The sequence below is a fragment of the Littorina saxatilis genome, linkage group LG10 (genome assembly GCF_037325665.1).
Source record: "Littorina saxatilis isolate snail1 linkage group LG10, US_GU_Lsax_2.0, whole genome shotgun sequence".
NCBI classification, from domain to species: Eukaryota; Metazoa; Mollusca; class Gastropoda; order Littorinimorpha; family Littorinidae; genus Littorina; species Littorina saxatilis.
In genome coordinates, this window is record NC_090254.1 from 47,541,641 (window position 1) to 47,564,140 (window position 22,500).

A 22,500-nucleotide genomic window follows, 5' to 3' on the forward strand; every position below is an offset into this window, starting at 1 on the left:
TTTACAGTATACCTTGATGTAGCCATTGTCTGTGACGGACACAGTTATGAGGCGGAGTGGGTCTTTACAGTATACCTTGATGTAGCCATTGTCTGTGACGGACACAGTTATGAGGCGGAGTGGGCCTTTACAGTATACCTTGATATAGCCATTGCCTGTGACGGACAGTTATGAGGCGGAGTGGGCCTTTACAGTGTACCTTGATGTAGCCATTGTCTGTGACGGACAGTTATGAGGCGGAGTGGGCCTTTACAGTGTACCTTGATGTAGCCATTGTCTGTGACGGACAGTTATGAGGCGGAGTGGGCCTTTACAGTATACCTTGATGTAGCCATTGCCTGTGACGGACACAGTTATAAGGCGGAGTGGGTCTTTACAATATACCTTGATGTAGCCATTGCCTGTGACGGACAGTTATGAGGCGGAGTGGGTCTTTACAGTATACCTTGATGTAGCCATTGCCTGTGACGGACAGTTATGAGGCGGAGTGGGCCTTACAGTATACCTTGATGTAGCCATTGCCTGTGACGGACACAGTTATAAGGCGGAGTGGGTCTTTACAGTATACCTTGATGTAGCCATTGCCTGTGACGGACACAGTTATGAGGCGGAGTGGTCTTTACAGTATACCTTGATGTAGCCATTGCCTGTGACGGACACAGTTATGAGGCGGAGTGGGCCTTACAGTATACCTTGATGTAGCCATTGCCTGTGACGGACACAGTTATGAGGCGGAGTGGGTCTTTACAGTATACCTTGATGTAGCCATTGCCTGTGACGGACACAGTTATGAGGCGGAGTGGGTCTTTACAGTATACCTTGATGTAGCCATTGCCTGTGACGGACACAGTTATGAGGCGGAGTGGGCCTTTACAGTATACCTTGATGTAGCCATTGCCTGTGACGGACACAGTTATGAGGCGGAGTGGGTCTTTACAGTATACCTTGATGTAGCCATTGCCTGTGACGGACACAGTTATGAGGCGGAGTGGTCTTTACAGTATACCTTGATGTAGCCATTGTCTGTGACGGACACAGTTATGAGGCGGAGTGGTCTTTACAGTATACCTTGATGTAGCCATTGCCTGTGACGGACACAGTTATGAGGCGGAGTGGTCTTTACAGTATACCTTGATGTAGCCATTGTCTGTGACGGACACAGTTATGAGGCGGAGTGGTCTTTACAGTATACCTTGATGTAGCCATTGCCTGTGACGGACACAGTTATGAGGCGGAGTGGTCTTTACAGTATACCTTGATGTAGCCATTGCCTGTGACGGACACAGTTATGATAGCAAAGGAAGAAATAGCTGACTTACACCGCACTACCACAGCTTCCTGCTGTCGGTGAAAGGGAGCTGGTCTCTGTGTCGCAACGTACACCGCACTACCACAGCTTCCTGCTGTCGGTGAAAGGGAGCTGGTCTCTGTGTCGCAACGTACACCGCACTACCACAGCTTCCTGCTGTCGGTGAAAGGGAGCTGGTCTCTGTGTCGCAACGTACACCGCACTACCACAGCTTCCTGCTGTCGGTGAAAGGGAGCTGGTCTCTGTGTCGCAACGTACACCGCACTACCACAGCTTCCTGCTGTCGGTGAAAGGGAGCTGGTCTCTGTGTCGCAACGTACACCGCACTACCACAGCTTCCTGCTGTCGGTGAAAGGGAGCTGGTCTCTGTGTCGCAACGTACACCGCACTACCACAGCTTCCTGCTGTCGGTGAAAGGGAGCTGGTCTCTGTGTCGCAACGTACACCGCACTACCACAGCTTCCTGCTGTCGGTGAAAGGGAGCTGGTCTCTGTGTCGCAACGTACACCGCACTACCACAGCTTCCTGCTGTCGGTGAAAGGGAGCTGGTCTCTGTGTCGCAACTTACACCGCACTACCACAGCTTCCTGCTGTCGGTGAAAGGGAGCTGGTCTCTGTGTCGCAACGTACACCGCACTACCACAGCTTCCTGCTGTCGGTGAAAGGGAGCTGGTCTCTGTGTCGCAACGTACACCGCACTACCACAGCTTCCTGCTGTCGGTGAAAGGGAGCTGGTCTCTGTGTCGCAACGTACACCGCACTACCACAGCTTCCTGCTGTCGGTGAAAGGGAGCTGGTCTCTGTGTCGCAACGTACACCGCACTACCACAGCTTCCTGCTGTCGGTGAAAGGGAGCTGGTCTCTGTGTCGCAACTTACACCGCACTACCACAGCTTCCTGCTGTCGGTGAAAGGGAGCTGGTCTCTGTGTCGCAACGTACACCGCACTACCACAGCTTCCTGCTGTCGGTGAAAGGGAGCTGGTCTCTGTGTCGCAACGTACACCGCACTACCACAGCTTCCTGCTGTCGGTGAAAGGGAGCTGGTCTCTGTGTCGCGACGTACACCGCACTACCACAGCTTCCTGCTGTCGGTGAAAGGGAGCTGGTCTCTGTGTCGCAACGTACACCGCACTACCACAGCTTCCTGCTGTCGGTGAAAGGGCGCTGGTCTCTGTGTCGCAACGTACACCGCACTACCACAGCTTCCTGCTGTCGGTGAAAGGGCGCTGGTCTCTGTGTCGCAACGTACACCGCACTACCACAGCTTCCTGCTGTCGGTGAAAGGGAGCTGGTCTCTGTGTCGCAACGTACACCGCACTACCACAGCTTCCTGCTGTCGGTGAAAGGGCGCTGGTCTCTGTGTCGCAACGTACACCGCACTACCACAGCTTCCTGCTGTCGGTGAAAGGGCGCTGGTCTCTGTGTCGCAACGTACACCGCACTACCACAGCTTCCTGCTGTCGGTGAAAGGGAGCTGGTCTCTGTGTCGCAACGTACACCGCACTACCACAGCTTCCTGCTGTCGGTGAAAGGGAGCTGGTCTCTGTGTCGCAACTTACACCGCACTACCACAGCTTCCTGCTGTCGGTGAAAGGGAGCTGGTCTCTGTGTCGCAACGTACACCGCACTACCACAGCTTCCTGCTGTCGGTGAAAGGGAGCTGGTCTCTGTGTCGCAACTTACACCGCACTACCACAGCTTCCTGCTGTCGGTGAAAGGGAGCTGGTCTCTGTGTCGCAACTTACACCGCACTACCACAGCTTCCTGCTGTCGGTGAAAGGGAGCTGGTCTCTGTGTCGCAACGTACACCGCACTACCACAGCTTCCTGCTGTCGGTGAAAGGGAGCTGGTCTCTGTGTCGCAACTTACACCGCACTACCACAGCTTCCTGCTGTCGGTGAAAGGGAGCTGGTCTCTGTGTCGCAACGTACACCGCACTACCACAGCTTCCTGCTGTCGGTGAAAGGGAGCTGGTCTCTGTGTCGCAACGTACACCGCACTACCACAGCTTCCTGCTGTCGGTGAAAGGGAGCTGGTCTCTGTGTCGCAACGTACACCGCACTACCACAGCTTCCTGCTGTCGGTGAAAGGGAGCTGGTCTCTGTGTCGCAACGTACACCGCACTACCACAGCTTCCTGCTGTCGGTGAAAGGGAGCTGGTCTCTGTGTCGCAACGTACACCGCACTACCACAGCTTCCTGCTGTCGGTGAAAGGGCGCTGGTCTCTGTGTCGCAACGTACACCGCACTACCACAGCTTCCTGCTGTCGGTGAAAGGGCGCTGGTCTCTGTGTCGCAACGTACACCGCACTACCACAGCTTCCTGCTGTCGGTGAAAGGGAGCTGGTCTCTGTGTCGCAACGTACACCGCACTACCACAGCTTCCTGCTGTCGGTGAAAGGGCGCTGGTCTCTGTGTCGCAACGTACACCGCACTACCACAGCTTCCTGCTGTCGGTGAAAGGGCGCTGGTCTCTGTGTCGCAACGTACACCGCACTACCACAGCTTCCTGCTGTCGGTGAAAGGGAGCTGGTCTCTGTGTCGCAACGTACACCGCACTACCACAGCTTCCTGCTGTCGGTGAAAGGGAGCTGGTCTCTGTGTCGCAACTTACACCGCACTACCACAGCTTCCTGCTGTCGGTGAAAGGGAGCTGGTCTCTGTGTCGCAACGTACACCGCACTACCACAGCTTCCTGCTGTCGGTGAAAGGGAGCTGGTCTCTGTGTCGCAACTTACACCGCACTACCACAGCTTCCTGCTGTCGGTGAAAGGGAGCTGGTCTCTGTGTCGCAACTTACACCGCACTACCACAGCTTCCTGCTGTCGGTGAAAGGGAGCTGGTCTCTGTGTCGCAACGTACACCGCACTACCACAGCTTCCTGCTGTCGGTGAAAGGGAGCTGGTCTCTGTGTCGCAACTTACACCGCACTACCACAGCTTCCTGCTGTCGGTGAAAGGGAGCTGGTCTCTGTGTCGCAACGTACACCGCACTACCACAGCTTCCTGCTGTCGGTGAAAGGGAGCTGGTCTCTGTGTCGCAACGTACGGTACCAGCTGCAGGTCAAAATGAAAGAATCCATTGTTGAATTAATTTCAATTTTAAGCAATCACATCATGATAATAATATGTTGAACGTATCTTCATGTAAGAGTATTTTCCCTACACCAATGCACAGACACAGACACAGACACACTCACACACACACTGTGACACGCGCGCGCACGCACACAGACACAGACACACACTGACACACACACACACTGACACTGACACACATGCACACACACACATACACATGCACATGTACACATACACACACACTCACACATACACACACACTCACACATACACACACACTCACACATACGCACTCACACATACATACACACTCACACATACACACTCACACATACATACACACTCACACATACGCACTCACACATACACACACACTCACACATACACACTCACACATACACACACACTCACACATACACACACACTCACACATACACACACACTCACACATACACACACACTCACACATACACACACACTGACACATACACACACACTCACACATACACAGCTGTTATCGATCAAACCTTCTTCTCAAGTTTCTTCTACGTTCCCGGATCGATCAAACCAAGATGGAGGGGAGATCCGTGAAGACGAATATATTGATCTCGCAAGAAGAAGAAGAGAAACGACAACAACAACAACAACAACAACAACAACAACAACAACAACAACAACAACAGCAACAACAATCTGACCTGTCCTTCATTTCGTTCCCTATCCCTGCGCTCTCTCCTCCTCTGTCGTTTATTCTTGCTTTCAGGCATTTTGCTGAACATTCCCTGTTTACACCTTCTGTTACGAAGCGGTTTACTCGTATTTTTGGTAATGTGTATTGTTGTAAATAGAAAAGACTATAGCGATGGTCAGACATTGGAAAGGGCTATAGGCTGCATACCGTCGCGTTGACCGCAGTTGAACCTTTGTGTAACTGACAAGGTTTTTCACGTGCAAGTAATGCAGACGACAGCTCACTGGCAATGTCATAGCAAGAACGACTTTGTAAAATCAGTCGCCGTCAAGGAGCCAAGCTCGACTCATGTTTTTCGTAACACGTTAGCAGACGGGCTCCTGTTTTAGGTATCTGACTGAAGAAGGATGAAGACTGACGAACTTTCCCTATCAGCTTACATGATATCTTCCATTTTCATATTCATGCCAGGCCGGCGACTGTACTAAATGTTGGCTTTACACTCTTTTGAGGTATGTTTGAAACCGGTTATATTTTCATGTCATGTTGTCGTATGTGAGAAGAGTGACTGTTTCTGTGTTTAATGTTATTGTGTAGGCCTAAGCTATTGTGCTACACTGCTTAAACATGTGAGGGTTTTACGTAACGTTTTCTTGGTTTTAGAAAACAGGAATTAACGTGTAAATAATTATATTGGCTCATGCAGCTTAATATGTTGGACGAGTGAGTATTTTTATTGTGCGAGTGAAAGAAACTAAAGACAAGTTGATTTATGGACTATAAACTTTACAGTGTTCCAACTGGAGGGTTTTCATCGACGGAGGCTGAACTGAACCAGTCAACTGCGGCTTGGTGTACATGACCATGGCATGGAGAGCTGGCAGGGTTCTACAGTTAGCCGCCGAGACGAACTGGAAGGATCAAGGACTACGTCAAGCAATAGTTGCGATGTCGTGAGGACTGGTGCACCCTTGTCAGTCGTCTGAAGGACTTACAGCCATACCAACATCTTGAAAGCCGAAAGATGGCAGTAGGGTAACGTACAGTAGAATACCTATTCGTCTTACCTGTTAAGCTGCTTTGTTTGAGCCAAAAGGTGTCTGCGTCTTGGACTGTAGAGTTTCTTGCGGTGTTGTCGGCCTAGAGTACTGGTCGAAGCCCGGAAATGATTTTGTGATGTAAAAAGCTTTGTAAACAATAATAATTAGTCTTGGCAGTGTCAAGATCCATTTAACACCAGGTTTTTGCGTGTGTGAGTGCGTGTGCGCTTGTGCCTTGTAAGCTACTGTAGCGGACAACTATTCAGATTACATTCAAGTCTGTAAACAAATACTAAATTTATAGAGTTGTGTAGAGACCTTTATGATTGTCTAGAAACAGGCCAATAAGGGGCCATAACATCTGGCGCAATAAGGGCTATACCACTCCATAACACCTTCCTGCAACGTACACACCCTTACACACACCTTGACACTCCAACTGTGGACACTGACACTCGGCGTTACAACACTGACACTCGGCGTTACAACACTGACACTCGGCGTTACAACACTGACACTCGGCGTTACAACACTGACACTCGGCGTTACAACACTGACACTCGGCGTTACAACACTGACACTCGGCGTTACAACACTGACACTCGGCGTTACAACACTGACACTCGGCGTTACAACACTGACACTCGGCGTTACAACACTGACACTCGGCGTTACAACACTGACACTCGGCGTTACAACACGTCTACACCTCTCTTCTCATTGTAATCTACTTTCGGTTTTGTTTCGGCGAGTTCACAGCAGTGGAAGTTGAAGTTATTCATAAAACTGTGTTGACTGAACAGCAGATTTCCTAACTAACGCCAAAGGCTAACCCAAACAACACAGAGTTAGTCGGCTGGTCGAGATTGCAGGAGAGTTGATGTTTGCGTGCCTTAAGTCGTAACAAAATAAGAATATTTCTAACTAAAATGGATAACTAACTAACTGTTATTTGCATTGCTAACCAAAATATGATATGTGACACAGATCTGGACAGTTGTTTCACCTTGATCTCGGATAACGAGGCTGTCACAATGTGTGCAAAGTTTCATATAAAAAATGCAATTATCGAATAATAACTCCTGTTTGGTGGGGATTGGTTGGGTGTGGACCTGGTAAACGAGAGTTATCTGTCTCCGTTGCCAAGCAACACTTCGCCACAGCGCCACCTGCACGCAAAACGAGCCTCGCTCTGGCTTAACCTTTTGCTGAGGCTGAGGTCACTCTCTGTCTACCCATGACGCAACGGGGACCCAGCCAGACGGTATTCCTCCAATGGCCCATACTTGGTTAGATGTGTGTTTCACATTCAAAATGTTGAGCAGCTTTTCGTTTGAGTTTGATTTATGCTTGGTAATGTTTATTTCGATTCTATGACCCCTGGGACAAAAACATGACGAAACAAAAATCTTGAACAATCTTGAAAGGTGTTTCTTGGAGTGAAAATCATGATTGTGAGACGTCAGAAAAAAAGTTATGTCGACTGTGTCCGATATTAGAAAAGAGAAAGAGAGAAATAAATGCAGGCAGACACACAAACAAAACACTGTCTGACCCTCCCCCCCTCTCACCCCCCCCCCCTCTCCCTCTAGCTCTCCGCGGCACAAACACACACAGAATTAAGACATACCTTCACGCCTCAAAGGTACTAGTACTTGATATATTTTATTCTCATAGACAATATAGTTGTGAAATGCTTACGCTAAACACAATACAGACAACATATAGCTACTCACGCGTACACATACACGAGATACACACCCTCTACACATTACACGCACAACAAACAATCTTGAAAGTAGGACGACTACCAAATTCTGTTCATAAACCAAGTTGCCATGCCCCTAAACGCATGACTGGTATTATTTAAATACCTTACATTATGCAGCGGCAACCTGAACAAACATTGTTTTGCTTCAAACATGAAATCATAAAGTGGGATTTGCGCTAAGTCATCATAAATTCCGAAAAAAAATATACTTTTAAAGACGAAAGGGCTTGAGAAATATATCGACTCGAGCTTTTCGTTAAGGGGGTAATTAAATTGAGCCCGAAGTCTCAGTGTTAAAGCTTCCTGCGGCCAGCTTCGCACAGGCCCCCCCCCCCCCCCCCCCCCCACCCCCAACAAAAAAAATATGTTGGTTTAGGATAACCCGACCGATCGACCCTATTATTTTCCGCCGACCCTAAAACATTTCTCTAAAAAACAAAAACTGTTGGCACATTTTGCAAACCATATCGAGACTGAGGGAAGTAACCTCCTTTAAAATCGATTAAATTCAACAACACATTTTTTTAATATTTTTTAAAGCCGACTGGTCCCGTTACCCTAAACCAACATATATTTTTGTTTGGCCTTGTATAACATCCGTTATAAAGAACGGTGAGCATAGGCGAGCAGAGTCAATTAAAGACGTGAGCAACCTCAAATCTTGAGCATCACACAACAAACTACACACGTCAGAGGGTCAATACAGCGCTTGGTCAAACAGGGAAATGCATGTGTCTGTTCCAGTATAAGCGGAAAGGCCATGAGTACTAATGGACGGTCAGCTATTTATATACACATGTGTATAACACTGTTCGGTGAATACTGCTTTTGGTCATTGGCTTGTTATCTGAGAAAATCCCAGCCTTCCATGTCTGTGAAGTACTGGAGAGACAGAGACAATGTTTTATCATCACGCTATGTTACCTGACATGGCCCGTGTGGCAATTTCCATTAATTCATTTGTAAACAAACAAACAAACGAATAACAAACAAACAAACATAAACAACAAAGAAACTCTGAGAAACAAAATCTGAAGAAAAAAATTCAACTTGCAGTTCACTGCATCGGCGGCTGAGATGCAAGGGCGAAAACTCGTGTATCGCCTTTCTCTTTCATTGGGTGGGTTGTTTCCCCTATACTGTACCGTCGTGTTTAATTCATTTTTTTCTGAATTCATGTGCAAACTGCTTTCTGTTGTGCCACAGACTTCAAACAGTCACAGCTTAGATCGGTGCGAGCATCACCGTCGATGTATGAACGACCTGTACGACCATCTGTCACTTGCACATTCTTACAGATTCAAAGTACTCGCAGCTGTAGGCTGGCATTAATGACATCAAACTTGATCTCTTTTCAAAGCATTGAGATCGATCCTCACACAAAAACAAAACCTACCCCCCATCCAATGTGAACTTGTCTCTGACAGTTAAACATTCAATGACGTCATGCGAGGTTGTGTGACGTCACATTTGTGTGACGTCACATGACGTGAGCATCAGAGACCGACGCTGTCCAGTTCTCTCATCATCTGACAGACGACACACGGCTCGCAGCACAACGACGTGAAGAAATCTTTTATCAGAGAGCCCTGCACACAATATATAAACACAACTTTTAAATGCAACTAGCGAACTGCTTTGAGAGTATAGTATGATATAAAAGAGAGAGAAAGAGGGAGAGAGAGAGAGAGAGAGAGAGAGAGAGAGAGAGAGAGAGAGAGAGAGAGAGAGAGAGACAGACAGACAGACAGTCAGACGGACAGACAGACAGACAGACAGGAAAACAAACAGACAGGCAGGTAGGCAAAGAGACAGACAGAGACAGGCAGACAGACAGACTGAGAGTATACCTTGATGCTGAAGAGAGCTCTCATCTTGACCCTAAGGGCGAAGGCAGCGCAGGGTATGAGGGGCATGAAGGGGGTCTCCCCCAGTCTGACAGACACCGTGTAACGGTAGTATGGCCAGCAACAACACATCCAGCAACCTGCACCAAGACAGACACACACATTGACATCAGTGCATTTACACAGCAATAGATCTATACACAGAGGTATTCTTATTAAATAAAATAGATACACATCCACCAACCTGCATAAACTAATCTACACACACACACATTGATATAAGTACACATACGGAGATCTATACACAAACACATTGATACAAGTACACAGACGGAGATCTATACACAAACACATTGATACAAGTACACAGACGGAGATCTATACACAAACACATTGATACAAGTACACAGACGGAGATCTATACACAAACACAGAGACAAGTACACAGACGGAGATCTACACACAAACACATTGATACAAGTACACAGACGGAGATCTATACACAAACACATTGATACAAGTACACAGACGGAGATCTATACACAAACACATTGATACCAGTACACAGACGGAGATCTATACACAAACACATTGATACAAGTACACAGACGGAGATCTATACACAAACACAGAGACAAGTACACAGACGGAGATCTATACACAAACACATTGATACAAGTACACAGACGGAGATCTATACACAAACACATTGATACAAGTACACAGACGGAGATCTATACACAAACACATTGATACAAGTACACAGACGGAGATCTATACACAAACACATTGATACAAGTACACAGACGGAGATCTATACACAAACACATTGATACCAGTACACAGACGGAGATCTATACACAAACACATTGATACCAGTACACAGACGGAGATCTACACACACACACATTGATACAAGTACACAGACGGAGATCTATACACAAACACATTGATACAAGTACACAGACGGAGATCTATACACAAACACAGAGACAAAGACACCGACACGTGTAGGTACACGGTCTACAGACAACAGGCAGCAGTATCATCAGCAACAACACATTCACCAACCTTCGCAAACATACACTGAACACATGGCGGTTTGGGGTTGCTTTTGCACACACACACACACACACACACACACACACACACACACACACACACACACACACACACACACACACACACACCCACCCACCCACACACACACATACACACACGCACACACACACACACACACACACACACACACACACACACACACACACCCATACACACACACACACACACTCTTACACATACACACACACCAACACCCCCCTCCCCCACACACACACACGATTATCACTCACATGACCCCCTGGTGTTTGTACAGCTACACAAGGGAGACGACCACTCCCTCTCGCTGTGGGCTTCGTCAAAGGGCATGTGCAGAGCTACTCGCGTGAAACCCTTGCTTCCGCTTCCGGTGGATTTGGGCTGAGACGTCACGGTCGCCGTTGATTGGTCCGTTTTGGAAGGCGTGCTGGTTGCTGATTGGTTATCTTCCAGAGGAACGTCAGACAGACGATCTGTATCTGCGGAAGATCTCTGGTCTGAACAAAACCCACATAATTATTATAGTACATTTGAGAACTCCTTTTTTCTCTACACGATTTTAGACAACCCTTTAAAAAAAAATTCAAAAACTCTACGAGATCAAGTTTTGAAACACATCCCAATATTGACAGATTTATCAGAAAATGTCAACTCTGAAAAGAAGGCATACTAGGAAAGTATCATACAAAACATTCAAGCTGCATATCTGCATAGTCCTGCCTGCTTGCTGCTTCGATGCACAATCATCTTAGTTTAACAAGAGCACTTTTCAAGAACCATAAACACACGTTGTAAAAATGAGCCATGTGGTAAAGTTTGTCAATTGGAATAGTGAGCCAAAAAAGTGAGCCAATTGCAATTTACTTGGTATTTTGGCTGACAAAAAATCCTCCGCTTTTATTACACACACACACACACACACACACACACACACACACACACACACACACACACACACACACACACACACACACATTCACACTGGCACACACACACACATTCAAACACACACACACACACACAGACTCACACACACACACACACACACACACACACACACACACACACACACACACACACACAAAAACTGTGTTAATGACCACGTTATTCTCTGTGCTTGTTCCCAATAGTGAAACTATCAGTCTTTTTGGAAGACAAAAAGGGCAGAATGAGATGCCTTTTTTTGTGTGGGTCAATCAAATCAAAACACATCAATCAACGATAACCACATGTACCACTCTTCTGTAAGTGTCCCCATTTCACCCCCCACCCCCCCCCCCCTCCCCAGCACCTAACCCCCCCCCCCCCCATACTTTTTACGCAAGTGACACAGTGTACTATCAGTTTTAACCCATAATCTTCCATTGGCTAAAAAAAACACCTAACTTCAGGCAAAAACAAAAATGAGACTGAAAATGTTTAGCAAATGATAAGGAAAGAGATTTACACGCATCATTACGACAGGAAGAAGGTAGGGTATAACGATAACGCTTTGGCTTATAGCTTAGCTCGCTGACAACATCTACAGCCTCCATATATTCGCTGAGTCTCACATCCCTCTATCTGTCGCTTCACGTCTTGGAAAGAAAATGTGATAATTATAAAGTAAAAATAAGACCAATGTATACGTATGCTACCGACGTCAGATATGAAGAGGAAACTCTGGAACTGAACGAACAGTACAAACACAACAACCCCTCCACCCCCGCCCTTCCCCCTCCACCCCCGCCCTTCCCCTCCACCCCCGCCCTTCCCCTCCACCCCCGCCCTTCCCCTCCACCCCCGCCCTTCCCCTCCACCCCCGCCCTTCCCCTCCACCCCCGCCCTTCCCCCTCCACCCCCGCCCTTCCCCTCCACCCCCGCCCTTCCCCTCCACCCCCGCCCTTCCCCTCCACCCCCGCCCTTCCCCTCCACCCCCGCCCTTCCCCTCCACCCCCGCCCTTCCCCTCTCACCCCCGCCCTTCCCCCTCCACCCCCGCCCTTCCCCTCCACCCCCGCCCTTCCCCTCCACCCCCGCCCTTCCTCTCTCACCCCCGCCCTTCCCCTCCACCCCCGCCCTTCCCCTCCACCCCCGCCCTTCCTCTCTCAGCCCCGCCCTTCCCCCTCCACCCCCGCCCTTCCCCTCCACCCCCGCCCTTCCCCTCTCAGCCCCGCCCTTCCCCCTCCACCCCCGCCCTTCCCCTCCACCCCCGCCCTTCCCCTCCACCCCCGCCCTTCCCCTCCACCCCCGCCCTTCCCCTCTCAGCCCCGCCCTTCCCCCTCCACCCCCGCCCTTCCCCTCCACCCCCGCCCTTCCCCTCTCAGCCCCGCCCTTCCCCCTCCACCCCCGCCCTTCCCCTCCACCCCCGCCCTTCCTCTCTCACCCCCGCCCTTCCCCTCTCACCCCCGCCCTTCCTCTCTCACCCCCGCCCTTCCCCTCCACCCCCGCCCTTCCCCTCTCAGCCCCGCCCTTCCCCTCTCACCCCCGCCCTTCCTCTCTCACCCCCGCCCTTCCCCTCCACCCCCGCCCTTCCTCTCTCACCCCCGCCCTTCCTCTCTCACCCCCGCCCTTCCCCTCTCACCCCCGCCCTTCCCCTCTCACCCCCGCCCTTCCTCTCTCACCCCCGCCCTTCCTCTCTCACCCCCGCCCTTCCTCTCTCACCCCCGCCCTTCCCCTCTCACCCCCGCCCTTCCTCTCTCACCCCCGCCCTTCCTCTCTCACCCCCGCCCTTCCCCTCTCACCCCCGCCCTTCCCCTCTCACCCCCGCCCTTCCTCTCTCACCCCCGCCCTTCCCCTCCACCCCCGCCCTTCCCCTCTCAGCCCCGCCCTTCCCCCTCCACCCCCGCCCTTCCCCTCTCAGCCCCGCCCTTCCCCCTCCACCCCCGCCCTTCCCCTCTCACCCCCGCCCTTCCTCTCTCACCCCCGCCCTTCCCCTCCACCCCCGCCCTTCCTCTCTCACCCCCGCCCTTCCCCTCTCACCCCCGCCCTTCCTCTCTCACCCCGCCCTTCCCCTCTCACCCCCGCCCTTCCTCTCTCACCCCCGCCCTTCCCCTCCACCCCCGCCCTTCCCCTCTCACCCCCGCCCTTCCTCTCTCACCCCCGCCCTTCCCCTCCACCCCCGCCCTTCCCCTCTCACCCCCGCCCTTCCTCTCTCACCCCCGCCCTTCCCCTCTCACCCCCGCCCTTCCTCTCTCACCCCCGCCCTTCCCCTCCACCCCCGCCCTTCCCCTCTCACCCCCGCCCTTCCTCTCTCACCCCCGCCCTTCCCCTCTCACCCCCGCCCTTCCCCTCTCACCCCCGCCCTTCCCCTCTCACCCCCGCCCTTCCTCTCTCACCCCCGCCCTTCCCCTCCACCCCCGCCCTTCCTCTCTCACCCCCGCCCTTCCTCTCTCACCCCCGCCCTTCCTCTCTCACCCCCGCCCTTCCTCTCTCACCCCCGCCCTTCCCCTCTCACCCCCGCCCTTCCTCTCTCACCCCCGCCCTTCCTCTCTCACCCCCGCCCTTCCTCTCTCACCCCCGCCCTTCCTCTCTCACCCCCGCCCTTCCCCTCTCACCCCCGCCCTTCCCCTCTCACCCCCGCCCTTCCTCTCTCACCCCCGCCCTTCCCCTCTCACCCCCGCCCTTCCTCTCTCACCCCCGCCCTTCCTCTCTCACCCCCGCCCTTCCTCTCTCACCCCCGCCCTTCCCCTCTCACCCCCGCCCTTCCCCTCTCACCCCGCCCTTCCTCTCTCACCCCCGCCCTTCCCCTCTCACCCCCGCCCTTCCTCTCTCACCCCCGCCCTTCCCCTCTCACCCCCGCCCTTCCCCTCTCACCCCCGCCCTTCCTCTCTCACCCCCGCCCTTCCCCTCCACCCCCGCCCTTCCTCTCTCACCCCCGCCCTTCCTCTCTCACCCCCGCCCTTCCTCTCTCACCCCCGCCCTTCCCCTCTCACCCCCGCCCTTCCTCTCTCACCCCCGCCCTTCCCCTCTCACCCCCGCCCTTCCTCTCTCACCCCCGCCCTTCCCCTCCACCCCCGCCCTTCCTCTCTCACCCCCGCCCTTCCTCTCTCACCCCCGCCCTTCCCCTCCACCCCCGCCCTTCCCCTCTCACCCCCGCCCTTCCTCTCTCACCCCCGCCCTTCCTCTCTCACCCCCGCCCTTCCCCTCTCACCCCCGCCCTTCCCCTCTCACCCCCGCCCTTCCTCTCTCACCCCCGCCCTTCCCCTCTCACCCCCGCCCTTCCTCTCTCACCCCCGCCCTTCCTCTCTCACCCCCGCCCTTCCTCTCTCACCCCCGCCCTTCCTCTCTCACCCCCGCCCTTCCCCTCCACCCCCGCCCTTCCTCTCTCACCCCCGCCCTTCCTCTCTCACCCCCGCCCTTCCCCTCTCACCCCCGCCCTTCCCCTCCACCCCCGCCCTTCCCCTCTCACCCCCGCCCTTCCTCTCTCACCCCCGCCCTTCCTCTCTCACCCCCGCCCTTCCCCTCCACCCCCGCCCTTCCTCTCTCACCCCCGCCCTTCCTCTCTCACCCCCGCCCTTCCCCTCCACCCCCGCCCTTCCTCTCTCACCCCCGCCCTTCCTCTCTCACCCCCGCCCTTCCCCTCCACCCCCGCCCTTCCTCTCTCACCCCCGCCCTTCCTCTCTCACCCCCGCCCTTCCTCTCTCACCCCCGCCCTTCCTCTCTCACCCCCGCCCTTCCCCTCCACCCCCGCCCTTCCTCTCTCACCCCCGCCCTTCCCCTCTCACCCCCGCCCTTCCTCTCTCACCCCCGCCCTTCCCCTCTCACCCCCGCCCTTCCTCTCTCACCCCCGCCCTTCCTCTCTCACCCCCGCCCTTCCCCTCTCACCCCCGCCCTTCCCCTCTCACCCCCGCCCTTCCCCTCTCACCCCCGCCCTTCCTCTCTCACCCCCGCCCTTCCTCTCTCACCCCCGCCCTTCCTCTCTCACCCCCGCCCTTCCCCTCTCACCCCCGCCCTTCCCCTCTCACCCCCGCCCTTCCCCTCTCACCCCCGCCCTTCCCTCTCACCCCCGCCCTTCCTCTCTCACCCCCGCCCTTCCTCTCTCACCCCCGCCCTTCCCCTCCACCCCCGCCCTTCCTCTCTCACCCCCGCCCTTCCTCTCTCACCCCCGCCCTTCCTCTCTCACCCCCGCCCTTCCCCTCCACCCCCGCCCTTCCTCTCTCACCCCCGCCCTTCCCCTCTCACCCCCGCCCTTCCCCTCTCACCCCCGCCCTTCCCCTCTCACCCCCGCCCTTCCCCTCTCACCCCCGCCCTTCCCCTCTCACCCCCGCCCTTCCCCTCTCACCCCCGCCCTTCCTCTCTCACCCCCGCCCTTCCTCTCTCACCCCCGCCCTTCCTCTCTCACCCCCGCCCTTCCTCTCTCACCCCCGCCCTTCCTCTCTCACCCCCGCCCTTCCCCTCCACCCCCGCCCTTCCTCTCTCACCCCCGCCCTTCCCCTCTCACCCCCGCCCTTCCCCTCTCACCCCCGCCCTTCCCCTCTCACCCCCGCCCTTCCCCTCTCACCCCCGCCCTTCCTCTCTCACCCCCGCCCTTCCTCTCTCACCCCCGCCCTTCCTCTCTCACCCCCGCCCTTCCCCTCCACCCCCGCCCTTCCCCTCTCACCCCCGCCCTTCCCCTCTCACCCCCGCCCTTCCCCTCTCACCCCCGCCCTTCCCCTCTCACCCCCGCCCTTCCTCTCTCACCCCCGCCCTTCCCCTCCACCCCCGCCCTTCCCCTCTCACCCCCGCCCTTCCTCTCTCACCCCCGCCCTTCCTCTCTCACCCCCGCCCTTCCTCTCTCACCCCCGCCCTTCCTCTCTCACCCCCGCCCTTCCCCTCCACCCCCGCCCTTCCCCTCTCACCCCCGCCCTTCCCCTCTCACCCCCGCCCTTCCCCTCTCACCCCCGCCCTTCCCCTCTCACCCCCGCCCTTCCTCTCTCACCCCCGCCCTTCCTCTCTCACCCCCGCCCTTCCTCTCTCACCCCCGCCCTTCCTCTCTCACCCCCGCCCTTCCCCTCCACCCCCGCCCTTCCCCTCTCACCCCGCCCTTCCCCTCTCACCCCCGCCCTTCCTCTCTCACCCCCGCCCTTCCCCTCTCACCCCCGCCCTTCCCCTCCACCCCCGCCCTTCCCCTCTCACCCCCGCCCTTCCCCTCTCACCCCCGCCCTTCCCCTCTCACCCCCGCCCTTCCCCTCTCACCCCCGCCCTTCCCCTCTCACCCCCGCCCTTCCTCTCTCACCCCCGCCCTTCCCCTCTCACCCCCGCCCTTCCCCTCTCACCCCCGCCCTTCCCCTCTCACCCCCGCCCTTCCCCTCTCACCCCCGCCCTTCCCCTCTCACCCCCGCCCTTCCCCTCTCACCCCCGCCCTTCCCCTCTCACCCCCGCCCTTCCCTCTCACCCCCGCCCTTCCCCTCTCACCCCCGCCCTTCCCCTCTCACCCCCGCCCTTCCCCTCTCACCCCCGCCCTTCCCCTCTCACCCCCGCCCTTCCCCTCTCACCCCCGCCCTTCCTCTCTCACCCCCGCCCTTCCCCTCTCACCCCCGCCCTTCCCCTCTCACCCCCGCCCTTCCCCTCTCACCCCCGCCCTTCCCCTCTCACCCCCGCCCTTCCCCTCTCACCCCCGCCCTTCCTCTCTCACCCCCGCCCTTCCTCTCTCACCCCCGCCCTTCCCCTCCACCCCCGCCCTTCCCCTCTCACCCCCGCCCTTCCCCTCTCACCCCCGCCCTTCCCCTCTCACCCCCGCCCTTCCCCTCTCACCCCCGCCCTTCCCCTCTCACCCCCGCCCTTCCTCTCTCACCCCCGCCCTTCCCCTCTCACCCCCGCCCTTCCCCTCTCACCCCCGCCCTTCCCCTCTCACCCCCGCCCTTCCCCTCTCACCCCCGCCCTTCCCTCTCACCCCCGCCCTTCCCCTCTCACCCCCGCCCTTCCTCTCTCACCCCCGCCCTTCCCCTCTCACCCCCGCCCTTCCCTCTCTCACCCCCGCCCTTCCCCTCTCACCCCCGCCCTTCCCCTCTCACCCCCGCCCTTCCCCTCTCACCCCCGCCCTTCCCCTCCACCCCCGCCCTTCCCCTCTCACCCCCGCCCTTCCCCTCTCACCCCCGCCCTTCCCCTCTCACCCCCGCCCTTCCCCTCTCACCCCCGCCCTTCCCCTCTCACCCCCGCCCTTCCCCTCTCACCCCCGCCCTTCCCCTCCACCCCCGCCCTTCCCCTCTCACCCCCGCCCTTCCCCTCTCACCCCCGCCCTTCCCCTCTCACCCCCGCCCTTCCCCTCTCACCCCCGCCCTTCCCCTCTCACCCCCGCCCTTCCCCTCTCACCCCCGCCCTTCCCCTCTCACCCCCGCCCTTCCCCTCTCACCCCCGCCCTTCCCCTCCACCCCCGCCCTTCCCCTCTCACCCCCGCCCTTCCCCTCTCACCCCCGCCCTTCCCCTCCACCCCCGCCCTTCCCCTCTCACCCCCGCCCTTCCCCTCTCACCCCCGCCCTTCCCCTCTCACCCCCGCCCTTCCCCTCTCACCCCCGCCCTTCCCCTCTCACCCCCGCCCTTCCTCTCTCACCCCCGCCCTTCCTCTCTCACCCCCGCCCTTCCCCTCCACCCCCGCCCTTCCCCTCTCACCCCCGCCCTTCCCCTCTCACCCCCGCCCTTCCCCTCTCACCCCCGCCCTTCCCCTCTCACCCCCGCCCTTCCCTCTCTCACCCCCGCCCTTCCTCTCTCACCCCCGCCCTTCCTCTCTCACCCCCGCCCTTCCTCTCTCACCCCCGCCCTTCCCCTCCACCCCCGCCCTTCCCCTCTCACCCCCGCCCTTCCTCTCTCACCCCCGCCCTTCCTCTCTCACCCCCGCCCTTCCTCTCTCACCCCCGCCCTTCCCCTCCACCCCCGCCCTTCCCCTCTCACCCCCGCCCTTCCCCTCTCACCCCCGCCCTTCCCCTCTCACCCCCGCCCTTCCCCTCTCACCCCCGCCCTTCCTCTCTCACCCCGCCCTTCCTCTCTCACCCCCGCCCTTCCCCTCTCACCCCCGCCCTTCCTCTCTCACCCCCGCCCTTCCCCTCCACCCCCGCCCTTCCCCTCTCACCCCCGCCCTTCCCCTCTCACCCCCGCCCTTCCCCTCTCACCCCCGCCCTTCCCCTCTCACCCCCGCCCTTCCTCTCTCACCCCCGCCCTTCCTCTCTCACCCCCGCCCTTCCTCTCTCACCCCCGCCCTTCCCCTCTCACCCCCGCCCTTCCCCTCTCACCCCCGCCCTTCCCCTCTCACCCCCGCCCTTCCTCTCTCACCCCCGCCCTTCCTCTCTCACCCCCGCCCTTCCTCTCTCACCCCCGCCCTTCCCCTCCACCCCCGCCCTTCCTCTCTCACCCCCGCCCTTCCTCTCTCACCCCCGCCCTTCCCCTCTCACCCCCGCCCTTCCTCTCTCACCCCCGCCCTTCCCCTCTCACCCCCGCCCTTCCTCTCTCACCCCCGCCCTTCCTCTCTCACCCCCGCCCTTCCCCTCCACCCCCGCCCTTCCTCTCTCACCCCCGCCCTTCCCCTCTCACCCCCGCCCTTCCCCTCTCACCCCCGCCCTTCCCCTCTCACCCCCGCCCTTCCTCTCTCACCCCCGCCCTTCCTCTCTCACCCCCGCCCTTCCCCTCTCACCCCCGCCCTTCCTCTCTCACCCCCGCCCTTCCCCTCTCACCCCCGCCCTTCCTCTCTCACCCCCGCCCTTCCTCTCTCACCCCCGCCCTTCCTCTCTCACCCCCGCCCTTCCTCTCTCACCCCCGCCCTTCCCCTCCACCCCCGCCCTTCCCCTCTCACCCCCGCCCTTCCCCTCTCACCCCCGCCCTTCCTCTCTCACCCCCGCCCTTCCTCTCTCACCCCCGCCCTTCCTCTCTCACCCCCGCCCTTCCCCTCTCACCCCCGCCCTTCCTCTCTCACCCCCGCCCTTCCCCTCTCACCCCCGCCCTTCCCCTCTCACCCCCGCCCTTCCTCTCTCACCCCCGCCCTTCCCCTCCACCCCCGCCCTTCCTCTCTCACCCCCGCCCTTCCTCTCTCACCCCCGCCCTTCCCCTCCACCCCCGCCCTTCCTCTCTCACCCCCGCCCTTCCCCTCTCACCCCCGCCCTTCCCCTCTCACCCCCGCCCTTCCCCTCTCACCCCCGCCCTTCCTCTCTCACCCCCGCCCTTCCTCTCTCACCCCCGCCCTTCCTCTCTCACCCCCGCCCTTCCTCTCTCACCCCCGCCCTTCCTCTCTCACCCCCGCCCTTCCTCTCTCACCCCCGCCCTTCCTCTCTCACCCCCGCCCTTCCTCTCTCACCCCCGCCCTTCCTCTCTCACCCCCGCCCTTCCTCTCTCACCCCCGCCCTTCCTCTCTCACCCCCGCCCTTCCTCTCTCACCCCCGCCCTTCCTCTCTCACCCCCGCCCTTCCTCTCTCACCCCCGCCCTTCCTCTCTCACCCCCGCCCTTCCTCTCTCACCCCCGCCCTTCCCCTCCACCCCCGCCCTTCCCCTCTCACCCCCGCCCTTCCTCTCTCACCCCCGCCCTTCCTCTCTCACCCCCGCCCTTCCCCTCCACCCCCGCCCTTCCTCTCTCACCCCCGCCCTTCCTCTCTCACCCCCGCCCTTCCTCTCTCACCCCCGCCCTTCCCCTCCACCCCCGCCCTTCCTCTCTCACCCCCGCCCTTCCTCTCTCACCCCCGCCCTTCCTCTCTCACCCCCGCCCTTCCCCTCTCACCCCCGCCCTTCCCCTCTCACCCCCGCCCTTCCCCTCTCACCCCCGCCCTTCCTCTCTCACCCCCGCCCTTCCCCTCCACCCCCGCCCTTCCTCTCTCACCCCCGCCCTTCCTCTCTCACCCCCGCCCTTCCTCTCTCACCCCCGCCCTTCCCCTCTCACCCCCGCCCTTCCTCTCTCACCCCCGCCCTTCCTCTCTCACCCCCGCCCTTCCCCTCTCACCCCCGCCCTTCCTCTCTCACCCCCGCCCTTCCTCTCTCACCCCCGCCCTTCCCCTCCACCCCCGCCCTTCCTCTCTCACCCCCGCCCTTCCCCTCCACCCCCGCCCTTCCCCTCTCACCCCCGCCCTTCCTCTCTCACCCCCGCCCTTCCTCTCTCACCCCCGCCCTTCCCCTCCACCCCCGCCCTTCCTCTCTCACCCCCGCCCTTCCTCTCTCACCCCCGCCCTTCCCCTCTCACCCCCGCCCTTCCTCTCTCACCCCCGCCCTTCCTCTCTCACCCCCGCCCTTCCCCTCTCACCCCCGCCCTTCCTCTCTCACCCCCGCCCTTCCTCTCTCACCCCCGCCCTTCCCCTCTCACCCCCGCCCTTCCTCTCTCACCCCCGCCCTTCCCCTCTCACCCCCGCCCTTCCTCTCTCACCCCCGCCCTTCCCCTCTCACCCCCGCCCTTCCCCTCTCACCCCCGCCCTTCCTCTCTCACCCCCGCCCTTCCCCTCTCACCCCCGCCCTTCCCCTCTCACCCCCGCCCTTCCTCTCTCACCCCCGCCCTTCCTCTCTCACCCCCGCCCTTCCCCTCTCACCCCCGCCCTTCCCCTCTCACCCCCGCCCTTCCTCTCTCACCCCCGCCCTTCCTCTCTCACCCCCGCCCTTCCCCTCTCACCCCCGCCCTTCCTCTCTCACCCCCGCCCTTCCTCTCTCACCCCCGCCCTTCCTCTCTCACCCCCGCCCTTCCTCTCTCACCCCCGCCCTTCCTCTCTCACCCCCGCCCTTCCTCTCTCACCCCCGCCCTTCCCCTCTCACCCCCGCCCTTCCCCTCTCACCCCCGCCCTTCCTCTCTCACCCCCGCCCTTCCTCTCTCACCCCCGCCCTTCCCCTCTCACCCCCGCCCTTCCTCTCTCACCCCCGCCCTTCCCCTCTCACCCCCGCCCTTCCCCTCTCACCCCCGCCCTTCCCCTCTCACCCCCGCCCTTCCTCTCTCACCCCCGCCCTTCCTCTCTCACCCCCGCCCTTCCTCTCTCACCCCCGCCCTTCCCCTCCACCCCCGCCCTTCCTCTCTCACCCCCGCCCTTCCTCTCTCACCCCCGCCCTTCCTCTCTCACCCCCGCCCTTCCTCTCTCACCCCCGCCCTTCCTCTCTCACCCCCGCCCTTCCCCTCCACCCCCGCCCTTCCCCTCTCACCCCCGCCCTTCCCCTCTCAGCCGGTGACGATGATACTGTAGTTAAAGCCCCAGTCTGCCTCAAATGGTTTAAAGAACGATTTCAATCTTCTCACGAAAAAAGCATTTCTAACCTTATGGAACACACTTGCAATAGCATTTAATAGCATTGAATGACACAGTTCATTTGAATGGCTATTTAGCTTGCGTAAACCAGACACCAGGGCACCTAGGATGTTCTCAAACGGTGAGTATTTAAACGAAAGGGTGTTTGTACTGTGTGTAAATGCCTGGCAGTGTCTGTGACCAAAACCTGATGGTTTACGTGAAGCTGAATGTGCCTTTAACCTCCCCATACCCTATCATTGCACACACATTTCATTGACGAACAGATATGACGGCTTACTAGCGCCAAAACCTTGGGCTACCATTTTCACGTGAAAATTAGTACTGAACATGATTCACAGTGTTAAATGACTAGTTTTCAGTTTTGGCCACGGCGTACTCAGTTGCGGGCCAAAACCGCGTACCTCGTTTCAGTCAAAGTAGTCGGACTTTTCAGAGATTTGGAGTCTACACTGACAGCGAGGCCGCGACAGAGTGAGACAATCATTTAGGCCTCCTAGCTGCCTACCA

The 22,500-nt window shown here is 58.1% G+C and overlaps 1 protein-coding gene and 1 long non-coding RNA gene across 2 annotated transcripts in view; one reads left to right on the forward strand and one right to left on the reverse strand.

Annotated features, from left to right (window-relative positions):
- The first annotated feature begins 5,187 nt into the window (after positions 1–5,187).
- On the forward strand, positions 5,188–6,314 carry LOC138979272 (uncharacterized). The gene is made up of 2 exons (XR_011459961.1): positions 5,188–5,592; positions 5,873–6,314. It is a non-coding gene; the product is annotated as an uncharacterized lncRNA (long non-coding RNA).
- Positions 6,315–8,265: 1,951 nt separating this feature from the next.
- LOC138978969 (cornifelin-like) overlaps positions 8,266–22,500 on the reverse strand; it is a 22,728-nt gene continuing 8,493 nt past the window's right edge. The window contains exons 2-4 of the mRNA XM_070351787.1: positions 11,091–11,333; positions 9,742–9,878; positions 8,266–9,480 (exon numbers count right to left, since the gene is read on the reverse strand). Of these exons, the coding sequence (XP_070207888.1) occupies positions 9,388–9,480; positions 9,742–9,878; positions 11,091–11,333 (473 nt within the window). The 3' untranslated portion in view covers positions 8,266–9,387. The remainder of the gene's footprint in view (positions 9,481–9,741; positions 9,879–11,090; positions 11,334–22,500) is intronic.